The sequence below is a fragment of the Uranotaenia lowii genome, chromosome 3 (assembly GCF_029784155.1).
Source record: "Uranotaenia lowii strain MFRU-FL chromosome 3, ASM2978415v1, whole genome shotgun sequence".
Lineage (NCBI taxonomy): Eukaryota > Metazoa > Arthropoda > Insecta > Diptera > Culicidae > Uranotaenia > Uranotaenia lowii.
In genome coordinates, this window is record NC_073693.1 from 244524794 (window position 1) to 244538193 (window position 13400).

Below are 13400 nucleotides of genomic sequence, written 5' to 3' on the forward strand. Positions count from 1 at the left end.
CTTTGGCGCAACGCATTTCTGCCATTTCCACTGTCTGCAACATTGAAATTTTCTAATAAAATCAGTAAAAATAGAAAAAAATGTTCTGATTTTCATTGGATAGGTAGTTTATCATGTTTCTCATCCGCTGCAATAAATAACTCATTTTTTTTCAAATTGGCGTTCAGTTCGGTCTGGTCGAATCGCGACCATATATTATATTACTATTATTTGATGAACAAATGAATGAACTAAAACAAAATTCTCGAAAAATTCAGCTTTTTTCTTTGATATCGCGGGCAATGGATTGGGCAATCTATATAGATTGTTTAAGGAAAACCTCGAACAGACCGTGATAAGCTCTTCACTAGCCTTGATTTTAATCAGCGCCTACAGTTGGAATGAGACTTTCTTGCTATCATTACAACTAGATATAAAACTTTGATGTTTTTGCACGAGCAATGATGCAAAAGTATTTGTTTTTCACAGTAAAAACATATGCTTTTCATTGTTTTGATCAATACCGCGTGAAAATACGAAATTTCTCAAAACAAGTTACAACTTTCAATTATTGTTTTCTCAACTTGACAAAAAAGCAAATGGGACGGACTTGCTTTGAGCGGCAGTATACTTCGTATTTTAGTCGCTTATTCATCCCGAAGTATACTTCGTAGAGATATTTTGCATTCTTTTATACTCAGTAGAGTTTGACTATTGATGGTTGTCAAATTCAATGACTAAAGATAGGGATGCCATCCCCTGTTCAAAAGTCTTTTACAGACAAATCTGGGCACCTGGCAACCCAGCCTGCACTGTAAAATCAAAATGCAACCGTCAATTTTCCAGCCGCCGTCTCCAAGCTGCTGTCACTCGATTCGACGACGCCTCATCAGGCAACCCTGCAAAAATGCTACCGATTCGAATACAGATATCGGCATCTCGTTCTTGCTCCCACGCGTTCATATCTTCGTGCTCTGTCGATATGACCGAAAGGCGGCCATGTTGTTTTCGAAAAAGCCGTCGACCGCGTTTGACATCTTTCATGACTGCAGCAGCAGTAAAATCGAAATCGAAAAGGCGAGAATCTCGCGAGAAATCATCGTCGCGTGTGCGTGTATGAAACCTCGAGTTTGAAAAGTGGCTAAATATCTAAATTTTCGAGTGTGCTTCATCGGAAATTGTTGCAAGTTAGCACGTTTGCGAGTTTCCGGTCAAGCGGATATAGAAGTTGGCCACGGTGGTCCCACCAGGAGTGGATAATTTGTCTTCAAAATTGCCCTCTCCAATACCGTGTCGCGAGTCTTCAAAGAAGGAAAAAATCCAAATCTAAAGGGAAGAGTGGATTCGCGTGTGGCCTCGCTAGAAGAAAAAAAAGTTGGTGCGTTTCCTCGTTTTGGAGGAAGTTTAGGGCAGTTGCTGTTATTGATTGTGCACGCAAAATGTCTTGTAAGCTTTCTTAAGTGCGTGAGAGTGCTTCAATAAATTGAATGTTTCGTGATTTGAGAAGAACGGAATCGGGAAACCCAGCAGCATCACCAGCAACAATATCAATACCATCGCTATCATCATCAATGGCTGCTACGACGGCCTCGGCAAGTGGAACTCCTCTGATGAATACCAGCGGTTCCGCCGAGAGTCCACAACAACAGCAGCAGCAACAGCCGCACAATAATCTGGAAGATGATCCCAATACTGTGAGTAAAATATTTTTTCATATTATTTCGGGAATAATTTCCATCGAGTTTTCAACCTGTAGAAATTGTGCATTGGTTTCGATTCCCTCCATGTTTTCTTTTTCTTTTACCTGGTCGTTTTATTACCATTCTTTACTCTTCGAACTTCTTGTGGTATTTTTTGTTCATGCATTGGCTTTTTTGAGCAGTGTTGCTAGTTTTACAATCTTGTTTGCATAGAATAGAACGACCCTAGTAAACGATTTATAGCCAAATTAATTTTTCTAAGCTTTGAATAACAAGAGAGTTTGTGAAAAATTTATACTTCGAAGTCATCGAGGTTTTTCGGTGAATTTTGTTGATAATCAAACAAATTACCCGTAATTTGTATGATTATTAATAAAATTCACCGAAATACGTCGACAAGTTTGAAGTATAAACAATCGCAGTGATTAATTTAAAAAATCCATGAAGCAATTTGAATAATTCTTTATTAAATTCAATAAATCTTCTATATGATGTTCTGATTACATACTTCATTATGAGATTGAGTAGCTACATAACCAGAAACAAATTCAAATAAGACTTCAGGTGTTCATAATAGAACTAACAACAACTTATTTGCATCCCCTTAAATACAATTTATTAAAAAAGATTTTATAAAATATTTTGTAGTTATTGAATTTTTGAAATTTTTAAAATTTGTTTATTCATATTTTAAGTCAGATTTTTTAAAACATAATAGAGGATATTTCTTTTCAGTTTTTGCTGAATCAAAGCAATCGAAAGATTCCTTTTAATTCAACCACGGTAAATGAAAAGTTCATATACCAGTATTTCGATAGCAACTTACTACCTTCTTCAGTGAACGTTTTCGATTGAACGAATCACTGAAGAAGGTAGTAAGTTGCTATCGAAATACTGGTATATGAACTTTTCATTTACCGTGGTTGAATTAAAAGGAATCTTTCGATTGCTTTGATTCAGTTGAATCATTCAACCAAGTAGGCTCATACCACAACAGAGTTTCAGTTTTTGGTATATTTTGATGATTTTTCAGTTAAATTATAAAGGTAGCAGTATCTTTGTTTGATTTGCCTCAATATCTTATCTTATTTTTCCAAATCTAAATTATGCTTTTATTTTTCTTGTAATTTCTTTATTTAAAACGGCTCATACCTTGAGACTTTAAGGAGCCAACTAGTTTTGTATGTTTTTGTTTGCTTAGGTCTAGATCGTCACTTTTTGAAGAGAACAGAAAATAGATAGGGGAAAAAAATGCTTATCATAATAAGTTTTATCACAATTTGTTGACATTTGAACCTGTTAAATTGTTCAACAACCTTATTCACTCTGCCTGTGTTTTTGCATTAATTACATTTTCAAACTAAACACATATTTTTCAAGTTTTTAAGCATTGTCGCTCAAAAGCAACTCAGAATACGTATAAGATTAATAGTAAAAATTAAAAGTTAATATTGTTTGAAGTCCAACTCCATCGTTCAGAATCGTTTCCAATCATATTTATCAATAACTTTGAAACGAATTAATGCTCCCATTTCTTACATTCGTTTACACAGTCAATCATAAATCGAGTTCGTTCGCGTGTCTCCAGCATTTTGCCAGATACTTTGTCCAAATGGTTTTCACCACTGGGAAGTAAACGGGCGCGAGACGACAGGGATCGATTGAACAGAAGCAGCGGCAGTAGCAGCACCAGCAGCGGTGGAAGTGGAAGTCCCTCTACCGGAACACCCACCGCTGGTCGCAATGGCAATCTACCGCTGAAAAGCAGGCGGCTAGTCAATTCCAACGACGGCAACCAGTCCGATGATTTTGGACAAGCGGTTGAGGAAGAAGAAGATGAACAAGGAGAACATGCTCCCCCGTTCAGAAAAAAGAAACGCCTAGAAGAAGGTTTTGTAAGTAGATTCCAAGATCTTTTCATCCACAGAATGTTTTATAACTTATTATTTTTGTGTAATTAATCAATTCAATAAATTCGTTAGTATTAAACGACTATTCCTATTCATTACAGAACACTTCGCTTATTGGCATCCAGGGTGAGCTATTACCGGGCCCCAGCGGCCTTAACATATCTGCCATCGATCGACGAGCTTCTTTACCCGGGGGTCTTCTTTCGGGAGCAACAAGTGCTCGTCAAAGTGGCGGCGTTCAAAACAGATTTTCTTCATCTACGCCTTCGACGTCGCCCCAGCAGAAGGAACCCTTTGGTGGAATCGGTGAAAAACTTAATCGTGGCAATCTCAGCAGCTCGATTAATTACACGAAACGTGTCACGGCTGCTCCCTACAACTTTGGAGCGGGCCCCGCAGTTGCCGAGAATGTTTCTTTGATGGGGATTCGAGAAGAAGATGGACCGAATCAAGAATCATCCGGCCATCAAAACGAAAGTTTCTCTAGCTCGATTCGGCATCGTAAAAGTATCCGAGAAGTTAGTGGAAGGAAGCGTTTGAATATCCCATCGATGTCAGTCGATCGTTCTACATCAGAACCTCCAGTAGTGGGTTTCAGTGGAGCAACGTCTTTGTTTGGACGTGCAAATCAACAGCTGCATCCAGTTCAACAGAGCAGCAGTGAGGACTTAACTGAGGATGTTCAGCAGGGAGATGCTATTTCGAATGGCAATTTGAATGAAAGCGCATCAGAAAACAGCAGTGTGTCAAACCTAAATCTTAGTCAGACCGAACAGACAGACGGCAGAAGATTGACTGGATTTATGGGAAATAGTAGGAGCAAAAGATTACGTGTCGGAGGATCTACTGGTGATTTGTGTTTTTCCTCGCATTTGGAAACGGAAAAAAGTCTGTTTTCAGCCAAAAACAACAGTCGAAGTGGACGTCCCATCTTCAACGCATCGCTATACGGGAGCACTTTATCGCTGGGTAGCAACCATAGCAGCTTATTTTCCAACTCCCCTTTCTACAATGGAAAAACAATGTATGGCGGAGCCTCAGCTTACAGTGCTCGTCGCGATAACCACAAAAAAGCTCTCCGAGTTCCTGTTCAAATTCGACCATCCTCATCGCTGTCCAATTTTTCTTCATCTAACAACAGTCTTGCTTCCGATACATCAGCGTTATCGAATACAGCCAAACGAATACTGGAAATCATGAACCAATGTTCCGGTCCGCTGAATGAAGCTCGTAAACTTGGAAGCAGTCTCAGTTTGAATAGCACTCTCGCCTCGTCCAAAGTGCCTGGACTGGTTCAAGCGCGCAAGCGATTCAACGAGGAGGATATAACCATTAACCGTAGCATACGTATGTCCAGTCCGAGAACACCTTACAGTCGACCTCAGAGTGCCACAGGAAGTGCAGCCACGTTAAATAAACCTCCAATTTGTGAACTTCAGATTCCTTCCATGTCACAGCTGCTGCACATGAAACGGCTACAAAGTAATACCGAATCCGTTCGCCGTATGGCAACGGAATCCACCGGTAGCACCGCACTCAACGAACCAAGCGAATACAGACTTCCGGAGAATGCTTCGTCCTCAGTTTCCAATTCGGACGATCGGAACAATAATGTCAAACATACCAATAAGATTCGTAACAAGTTAACTCGAGTGCGCGAAGAGCCCGCAGATCGAAGTAACAACACACCAGTGCCACAAATCAATCTGCCAGATGTACAATTGTCTGGCCTTAAATCAGTTCCTAAATTCGACATAAAACTCCCCACTTCCAGCGGCGCTACATCCAACAATAGATCAACTGGAACCAAGGCAAATATCTTCACCAGTGAAGGCCAGAGTTCAAAATTATCTTCTAGCCAAGCTGAAAATTCACACAGTTTGAAAACGGATCCCGCACTTCCCAACAGCACTGTATACAAATTCTCAGCACCATCAAAGCTTAATTTACCCGATAGTCAAACAGCATCCACCTCAGGAAAAGCTGTGGGTAGCTTCAAATTCAGCGACCCAGAGCCAATCGGAACAAAAACACCACTAGCTCCAAAGTTGGGTGGCTTCCAGTTCAATCCAGATCTGGCAAAACCGAAAGTTGCTCCTGTTAGTAACGAGCCGTTGACAATTGCAACAAAAACGCCACCAACGCTCAAAACAGGTAGCTGCCTGGATGCCTTGAAAGGTGAGCCGTCCGTACCAGAACTTAAAACTGGTAGCTGTTTAGATGCCCTGGCGAAACCGGCCGTCACTTCTACAACTGGATTTGGTAACGCATTCAAACTAACTGGTTCCAATAAATGGGAATGCGAAGCTTGCATGGTCCGAAATGACCCTGAGAAAACCAGCTGCGTAGCATGTACTACACCCAAACCCGGGGCGAAACCGTCTGTGAGTGAAACACCGAAAACGAATATTTCTTTAGATACCAAACCCACTCCAGCTTCGGATTCCGGATTCAAAGCACTGATTGCTCAGCAATCGGCAAGGTGGGAATGTTCCGATTGTTTGACTCGAAACGATGCCGACAAACTGAAATGTCTTTGCTGTGAAAAACCGAAACCGGGCACTTCGTCGGCTACATCGAAACCAGTACAATCTGCTGTAGTTCCTGATGCAATCAAATCTATGTTCGCAATGCCTTCATTGCCGGCCACAAGTGCAGCCTCCGATCAAGGTTTCAAAGCTTTGGTCGCTCAGCAATCTGCTAATCGATGGGAATGCAGCGCTTGTATGACCCGAAACGAAGCCTCCAGATCGAAATGCGCATGCTGCGAACAGGCTAAGCCTGGATCCAACGCATCTGATACTCCCTCATTCTCATTCGGTAGTAAAACCGCACCATCTACAAACAGTGGGCAATTCGCATTTGGTGTTCCATCTGGAACTTCCGCAACAACTGAACCTCCAAAAGCTACCGGTTTCACTTTCGGTGGTTCTCCCGCGAAAAGTGCAAGTATTGCGACGCCTTCTGGTGGTTTTTCTTTCGGAACGCTCAATAATACTACCAAAACGGAACAAAAGACCGGGTTTACGTTCGGTAGTACATCGACACCTGCTACGTCAACTACCGTAACAACCGGTTTCAGTTTTGGTGCCAAACCAACAGACACTACCGACAGCACTAAACCCACCACAAAAGACGAAAGCAAAACAGAAGAAACAAAGCCCGCTTCTTTCAAATTCGGCTCCACCGGTGGTTTTTCGTTCGGTACAAAAACTGCAGACACTTCCGAAAGTAACAATGCAAACAAAATAGAATCAACCACAAATAAACCTGCTGCACCTACAGGCTTTACATTTGGTTCCTCGAAACCAGCCGAATCAACCGCAACTTCCGGATTTTCCTTCGCTAAAAGTGATGAAACTGCGCCTGCGTCTTCCGTTTCTACCAATCCTTCAAAAACCGTTGAAAGTAGTAGTAGCGGAACTACTTCTACAATCGCAAGCCAGCCCAGTGCCACTTTCGGATCTCTTGTCTCCGGATCGACAACATTCGGTGGCTTTGCAGGTGCTGCCAAGTTAACTCCCAAAACGGCTGGGGCTGAAAACACAGCAGAAAAGGCGACATCCAACAACAGTTCAGTCGGAGTTAGTGGTGGGTTTAGTTTTGGGTCGTCCAAACCCACAGTAGAAGCCGCACCTATTTCGGGATCGGATAAAAAAGACACTGCAGTCGCCCCTAGTGTTCCGATTTTCGGTGGTAAGTAAATGCGGATTGACTGTTTTTGGCGAACATATTCTGACGATAATGTAATCTTTGCAGGTATTCAAAAACAGACTGGCCCTTCAATAACCCCGAGCTTTAGTTTCGGGTCAGCAACAGCAGTAGGAACGTCCAGTGCAACTGGAAGTACAGCCAGTACCCTTGCCAGTAGCAGCTTCTTATCTACGACGACAACTACAACTTCTATGGCAGCCCCGACGTTTAGTTTCGGTGCTGGCGCACCCAAAACAGTGGAATCGATTACTAGCAGTAGTGTTCCCAATACGTCAGGTTTCGTTTTCGGACAAGCAAACCAATCCGCTTCAACTCCCAGCTTTGGTGCAGCTGCAGCTGAGAAACCAACATTTGGTAGCTTTGCAGCAGGTTCCACAGCCAGCAGTGGTGCTGCATCAAGTTCCATTTTCGGTGGGGCGACAGGAGGAACAAGTACTGATTTTGCCTTTGGCGGTACTGCTAAGCCACCTGCTGAAGTAACAAGCACTTCTTCTGCATTTACTTTTGGAGCCAACAAAGCAACCACTCCTACTGTAGTGGGAAATGCTCCGGTGTTTGGCACTCCGCCCACAACAACAGCAGTCAAACCTGTTTTCGGATCCGCGGGAGGTCCATCAACATTTGGCGGCTTCGGATCCGGAAACACTGCTGCAAGTAATTCGGCAGGTGCGTCCCCGGCATTCGGTTCCAATGTTTTTGGCTCAAATTCGACCCAAACTGGATCAATCTTCGGACAAACAACACCATCGCCTTCTTTTGGAACAGCTCCAGCCTTCGGATCTGCATCTTTCGGTGGTTCAGCTCAAACTGCAAGCCCATTTGGCGGCTCATCAGCAGCAACAACAGCATCGTCCGATGGGCCACTTCCGAAGAAGGCTTTCGACTTTACCTCCGGTGCCAATGTAAATAGTCAATCACCAGCGGTAAGTTGTCAGTTTGATTTGTTGTTTGATGTTCCTTATACTGAATTATCAATCATTTTCTATTGTAGCCCTTCCAGTTTGGTACCAACAATAACAATGACGGTGGAAGTAAACCATTTTCGTTTTCTGCATCCGCAACACCGAGCTTCAATTTCTCAGCTGGATCAAACACAGCACAGTCGGTAAGTGATTTTAGGGTTGTTTTTAAAGGCTTTTCCTTTTCCAAATTTTTCAATGATATTTCCCCCTAAACTACTAAATTTCAACCGGAATTTTCTTCAAAACTAATATTTCACCCGCAATAATAATGTAACGTTAGCAAAAGCTGTAAGCATTGAACTGATCCTTTTTCCTTTGTTTCTTCGTCTCTCTGTGTGTCTTGACTTGTCTTTCTCGCGATCAAATTTGTGGTGTATTTGACGAAAAATATTTGAAACAAAAAACACAATCACCAAATCCAGTCCGCTCCATTCACGTTTGGAAGTGGTTCGTCGCTTCCGGCCCAGAGCTTGGTGCCATCCGCCGTTCCCCGAATGGGTTGCCCAGGCGGTGGCGCAGCCGTATTCAACTTTGGAGGTGGTGGAATCGGAGCCATGAATGAAGTACGTTTCCCAAAAACTGTTCTGCAGCTGGTAACTTTTTTGTTAATGGTGCCTCACAATAAGTTTTTCGGTTTTTTGTTCCTTTAATTTTTATTTTTGGTTTTTTGCATTGTTTTTGCATAACTCACCCAAAGTCATAGATAAGTGAATTTTATAATAAGGCGTGAACTTTGTTGTTGAATGAAATTTTAGATAACATTTATTCAAAAAAAAAAGCTATAAGCATTAAGGGTATGTCACACTGTAGTCTTGAAGAGAAGCTGTAAAGCATGCACGATTGAGATCAAATTTTTTTTTGTTTACTAACTGAAGGATTGTACTACTAACAGTTTGTTTAAAAATTGTATTGTTAGTCGCTCTAGAACCTGGGATTTCTGGAAAAACAATCCTGTTCGCTCAAAAGGTAAATTAATTTTAAGATTTTTTTTAATAGTTGTATTGTATTTTATTATTAAAACCGGGCTAAATCAGGTTTTTCTTTTTTCTATTCGAACAAAATATTTGTCAAATTATTTTTTTTTTTAACATAATCATTTTTGTTTGAATAATTTACTTGAATCTTGAAACATGTATAGGGTACGTTCACAGCATTTTGTTAGGAGTTAGTTTGTATGTATTGTCGAAAGGACAAACCCTTGGAAAGCAATCTGTAAGTACTTGAAAGAACTATCGGTTCTTTTAAGAAAATTCGCTAAATTCAGCAAACATGTTCACGTTTTTTCTTTCATATTTTACTCGGGTGAGTTAATTTTGCTGACCGATTTTGATTTTGTATACGTATGTTTGAACTTTTGCTTTGTATCAGCACAACTGCACATAATTTTCACAAATCGCTGCTTATATTATCACACAATCTGCTTCCACCATTCCACAATCAGCCCATGTCGTCAATTTTTTCACCAAGCTCTAAACACATCTGTTTGTTTTAGATTTTTCGTTAATCTGTTTCGCTATGCTTTTCGAATTAGGTCAGGCGTTGGTGTTAGCTCATTTTGAAGGTATTTTCGGTGCTTAGTTTTTTTCTGTTTAACACTTTTTTACCCCCGCTTATTGCCAAAACTACCCAGTATGTCACATCTTCGCACATCCTGATGCTAAACACATTCATAAATCTTTTTTGTTTCTTATGTTCTATTTTCTTTTGTTTTTTTTTTTTTTATTTTGTTCCCAATTCTCGTTTTTCTATAAAATCTGAAATTTATTGCAATTTTTTCACTATTGCGTCACCACAACCCGGGCTATCGTACCACCTACATATAAATAGCAGGGAGTTGCTCCAGTGCCAAGTGCGGCCCCTGCATTCCAATTTGGAGCAGCACCGGTACCAGTCCCAGTCCCCGGCAGCGGTGTGCCGAATCCCTTTGCGTAAGTATCGTTTTGTAGCTATTGTTTTTTCATAATTAATTTTTTTACATTATTTTTAAATTTTTGTTAATCCATCTGAACGTTTTTCTGTGATTTTTTAACAATTGTTGTGATAGGACAGTTAGTGTTTGTCATTTTTCTTAAACATGTTCCTTGTGGTTTTGCTTTATTAATCAACCAACACCATTACGTTTTAAGTTTATAATAATCTATCATGACGTGATTTTCCCAAATTATATGTTTAACTTGTCGAGAGATCTGCCTAAGTACATGAAGTTCCAAATAAAAAAAGGCTAGTAATTTGTCTTATTACCCCGTGATATTCGAATAACATTGATCGATCACAATGTGAGTTTCGTTTAAGTGACTACTGTTAAAAAAACGTCTGATAATACAGTCATTTGGGCTTGTTCATAATTTTACAGTTCAGTATGTTTACATTTCATTTCGCAAGAACTAGTATGTGTAACTCACATGCATTTCATATTGTATTATTATTTCAACCACATCATGAACAGTGTACATATTGTCCTTATATCCATTTTTTGCACTCTGCACTTTTTTTTTTGTTTTTATCGCGTTACTTTTTTGGTTGTTTTTTTTTATTTGAAAAAACGTTCGCCAAATTGCTTAAATTGTTTCAAAAACGTTTTTCAATAGAAAGAAAGATTTGGTATGGCACCAAATTGTTTTGTTTCGATATCGAACGAAAGATTTGTTAGAGATAGATTTAACCAGTTTTTGATGAATTAAATTCTTCATCAACTGAAACGTTGCCCGGATTTTCGTTTACTGATTGTGGCTTGCATTTCGTTGAAACAGCGCAACAAGTATAGCTGGACAGCAACAGCAGCAGCAGCGGCGGAAACTTCGAGCGACAAGACGTACCGTTCCACGGTAGGAAGATCGCCATCCGGTACCGGAACCAGATACCAACGCCAGAGAAAAACACCACATGCAACAACAAATACCCCTAACATCCCACATCAGCAGCAGCAGTACAGCAACCTAGTTTGGACTAATCGAGACCGATTGCAGCAACAGAAAATCGACCCCCCGAATAGCGGAGACAGTGGAGACAAGAGCGCTAACACCAGTAATAACAACAGCAACAACAATAACTATACCATTCAGCGTAGTACAGCAGCCGGACCACCGATGTCGGTATCGAAGATGACAACGCCGTCGAAGGAAACCGATTGGTCAGCCTACAAATCTCGCTTCCGGTACGTTTCGCCGGAACTGAAGCGCAAGTTGGCGAGCAGTGGTGGCAAATCGTCCGCGCCGGAACCAACTGATCAGCAAATGGAAATGAAACACGAAGAGCGATGAATCTTTTCTAATGCGCTACTGAACACGTTCCCAAACTGACATGTTTCGGGATCTCCAGACAGAAAGTCGGAAGACAAACCTAACTCTCGGCGGCGGAAGAAGGATGTTGTGTGTCGCAAATGGAAACTTTTGTTATTCTTATTCTCCTTACAATGTGTGCATTAGTTGATAAGTTTTCTCTAAGAACGAGTGAGGTAATTGGCTCTGTATGTGTGCGCACAAAACTGGAGCTGTTCCGGTTTTGCTTTGTCAGGTTGAACAACTTTGATAAACCTTGTTTCGAGCTGGCTACGGGCGATTTGGTATCATGTTACTATGCGAAGTTTGTGTACAGTTAAATTAATTCAGGAACATAGGGCCTTTCCGAAATCCTTACAAGAAAAAAGGTAAGGATGTATGTTATTTAAAAAAACAATGATGAAAAATCTGCCGTCGTTGCCCACTCGAAGTAAGGTTTATCGCTCCGGGTAAGTCGGTAGAATCAGCAGTCATTAGCGACATGTTTGATGCCGAAAAATTCTATTAAAGCTTAAAAAAACAAGTGGTTCTTTTTCCCTTTGAAATGTGATCATAACTGTATCGAATAGGCAGGGCAAAATATGGAAAAGATATATGATTTTAGCCATTTTTTTTACTCAGAACGAAAAAAAGTGGGAAAAAGGATCACTAACACTTTTGTAATTATTATCTGGATACCATACTATTTAAGCGTGTAATACAAATAGTGCGATTGTAGGATGCTTTAATAATTGAATTGAGAAGACAAATACGAAACCTAGGACAGAAAGCGACAACAACTAATGAACAAGACGGATAATAACTCAACAACTCGGAGAATCATTGAGATATAGTTAAATATGTATAAATTGAAGAAAAGCAAACTAGAACATTATTTTATTCACAGCTAAGGAAGACATCCTCAAAGGACAAATCAAAATGATTGCCCCTCAATGGAACATACCGCTCCCATATGGCACCTTCATTACAGACATGATTTGTCCGAAAAACTGTGAACCAGCTGAAAATATCTAAAATGTCTAATATTGATAGGATTTGTTATATTTTTCCCATGTTCACTATAAGCGATCTGGTTGGAAATGAATTGAAGACAAACAAAAAGCAAGGTCTTTTATTATATTTTGTTATTGATCTTAACATCAAACCATCGACTGACTTGTATATGTATGGATAACGCATTTCAATAATGTAATGCTCCGATATAAAAAAGGAAAAACTGAAAAAGCGCGTGCAAGTTCGCGGAAGTCTTGAAAATTTAAACAGTTAACTTCCAGCAAGAAGAGACCACAGTAGCACGCAATGTGTATTAAATCTTTTAATACCGCGACTCGACGAACTGAAAAACCAACTATTTTTTGTAATTATTTGTTATACTCTTGATGCAAATGGAGAGCAAAAAAAAAACGTCAACACTTGAACACGGAACGAAACACACGCACTGTATAAACCTGTAGACTATCCGAAAGGGAAGAAAACAAAGAAGATACTAAAATAATTACTGTTACGAAAACGCAAAACAATACACTTGTACTTGAAGACTTGAGGAAAACGAAGAAAGAAAGAATCAATTTTATTGTTAAACATGATGAAAACAAAAAAAAGAAGATATTGTTCAGGCATCCTGCAATGAGTCTTAAATAAAATAGTCTATTAAAAAAAATGACGCGTTTCATTTGTAGAACTTCGAAATGGTTTTCCTGTTTCCCCGACTTTCTCTCCTAAATATATTTTTGCTTCTACCGTTGGATTTGTATCAAACAATATGCACTCTGATGACTATTTTGTCTATCAACAGCACATGTTATGTTGCTCTATTATTTAATAGCCTGTTTTCCGTTAGCCTTACAAACATATTCC

General features: G+C 40.1%; 1 protein-coding gene across 5 annotated transcripts; it reads left to right on the forward strand.

Annotated features, from left to right (window-relative positions):
* The first annotated feature begins 1018 nt into the window (after positions 1–1018).
* On the forward strand, positions 1019–13197 carry LOC129751639 (nuclear pore complex protein Nup153). 5 transcript variants are annotated; one of them, XM_055747258.1, is made up of 8 exons: positions 1019–1673; positions 3233–3574; positions 3691–7285; positions 7349–8226; positions 8295–8408; positions 8688–8828; positions 10093–10193; positions 11016–11247. In XM_055747258.1, the coding sequence occupies exons 1-8, from the start codon at positions 1467–1469 to the stop codon at positions 11092–11094; spliced, it is 5457 nt and encodes a 1818-aa protein (XP_055603233.1). In that variant the 5' UTR covers positions 1019–1466; the 3' UTR covers positions 11095–11247. The 5 variants fall into 5 exon arrangements, with proteins under 5 accessions (XP_055603233.1, XP_055603234.1, XP_055603235.1 ...); XM_055747259.1 differs by having other exon boundaries at positions 10096–10193; XM_055747260.1 differs by lacking the exon at positions 8688–8828.
* Positions 13198–13400: the final 203 nt, after the last annotated feature.

Bases quoted from the DNA above. Each gene is read 5' to 3' on its own strand.
- LOC129751639 (XM_055747256.1), top strand. From the start codon at position 1,467: ATGTTTCGTGATTTGAGAAGAACGGAATCGGGAAACCCAGCAGCATCA. The intron at 3,575-3,690 runs GTAAGTAGATTC...TATTCATTACAG, and splicing joins AACGCCTAGAAGAAGGTTTT to AACACTTCGCTTATTGGCAT. The intron at 7,286-7,348 runs GTAAGTAAATGC...TAATCTTTGCAG, and splicing joins TAGTGTTCCGATTTTCGGTG to GTATTCAAAAACAGACTGGC.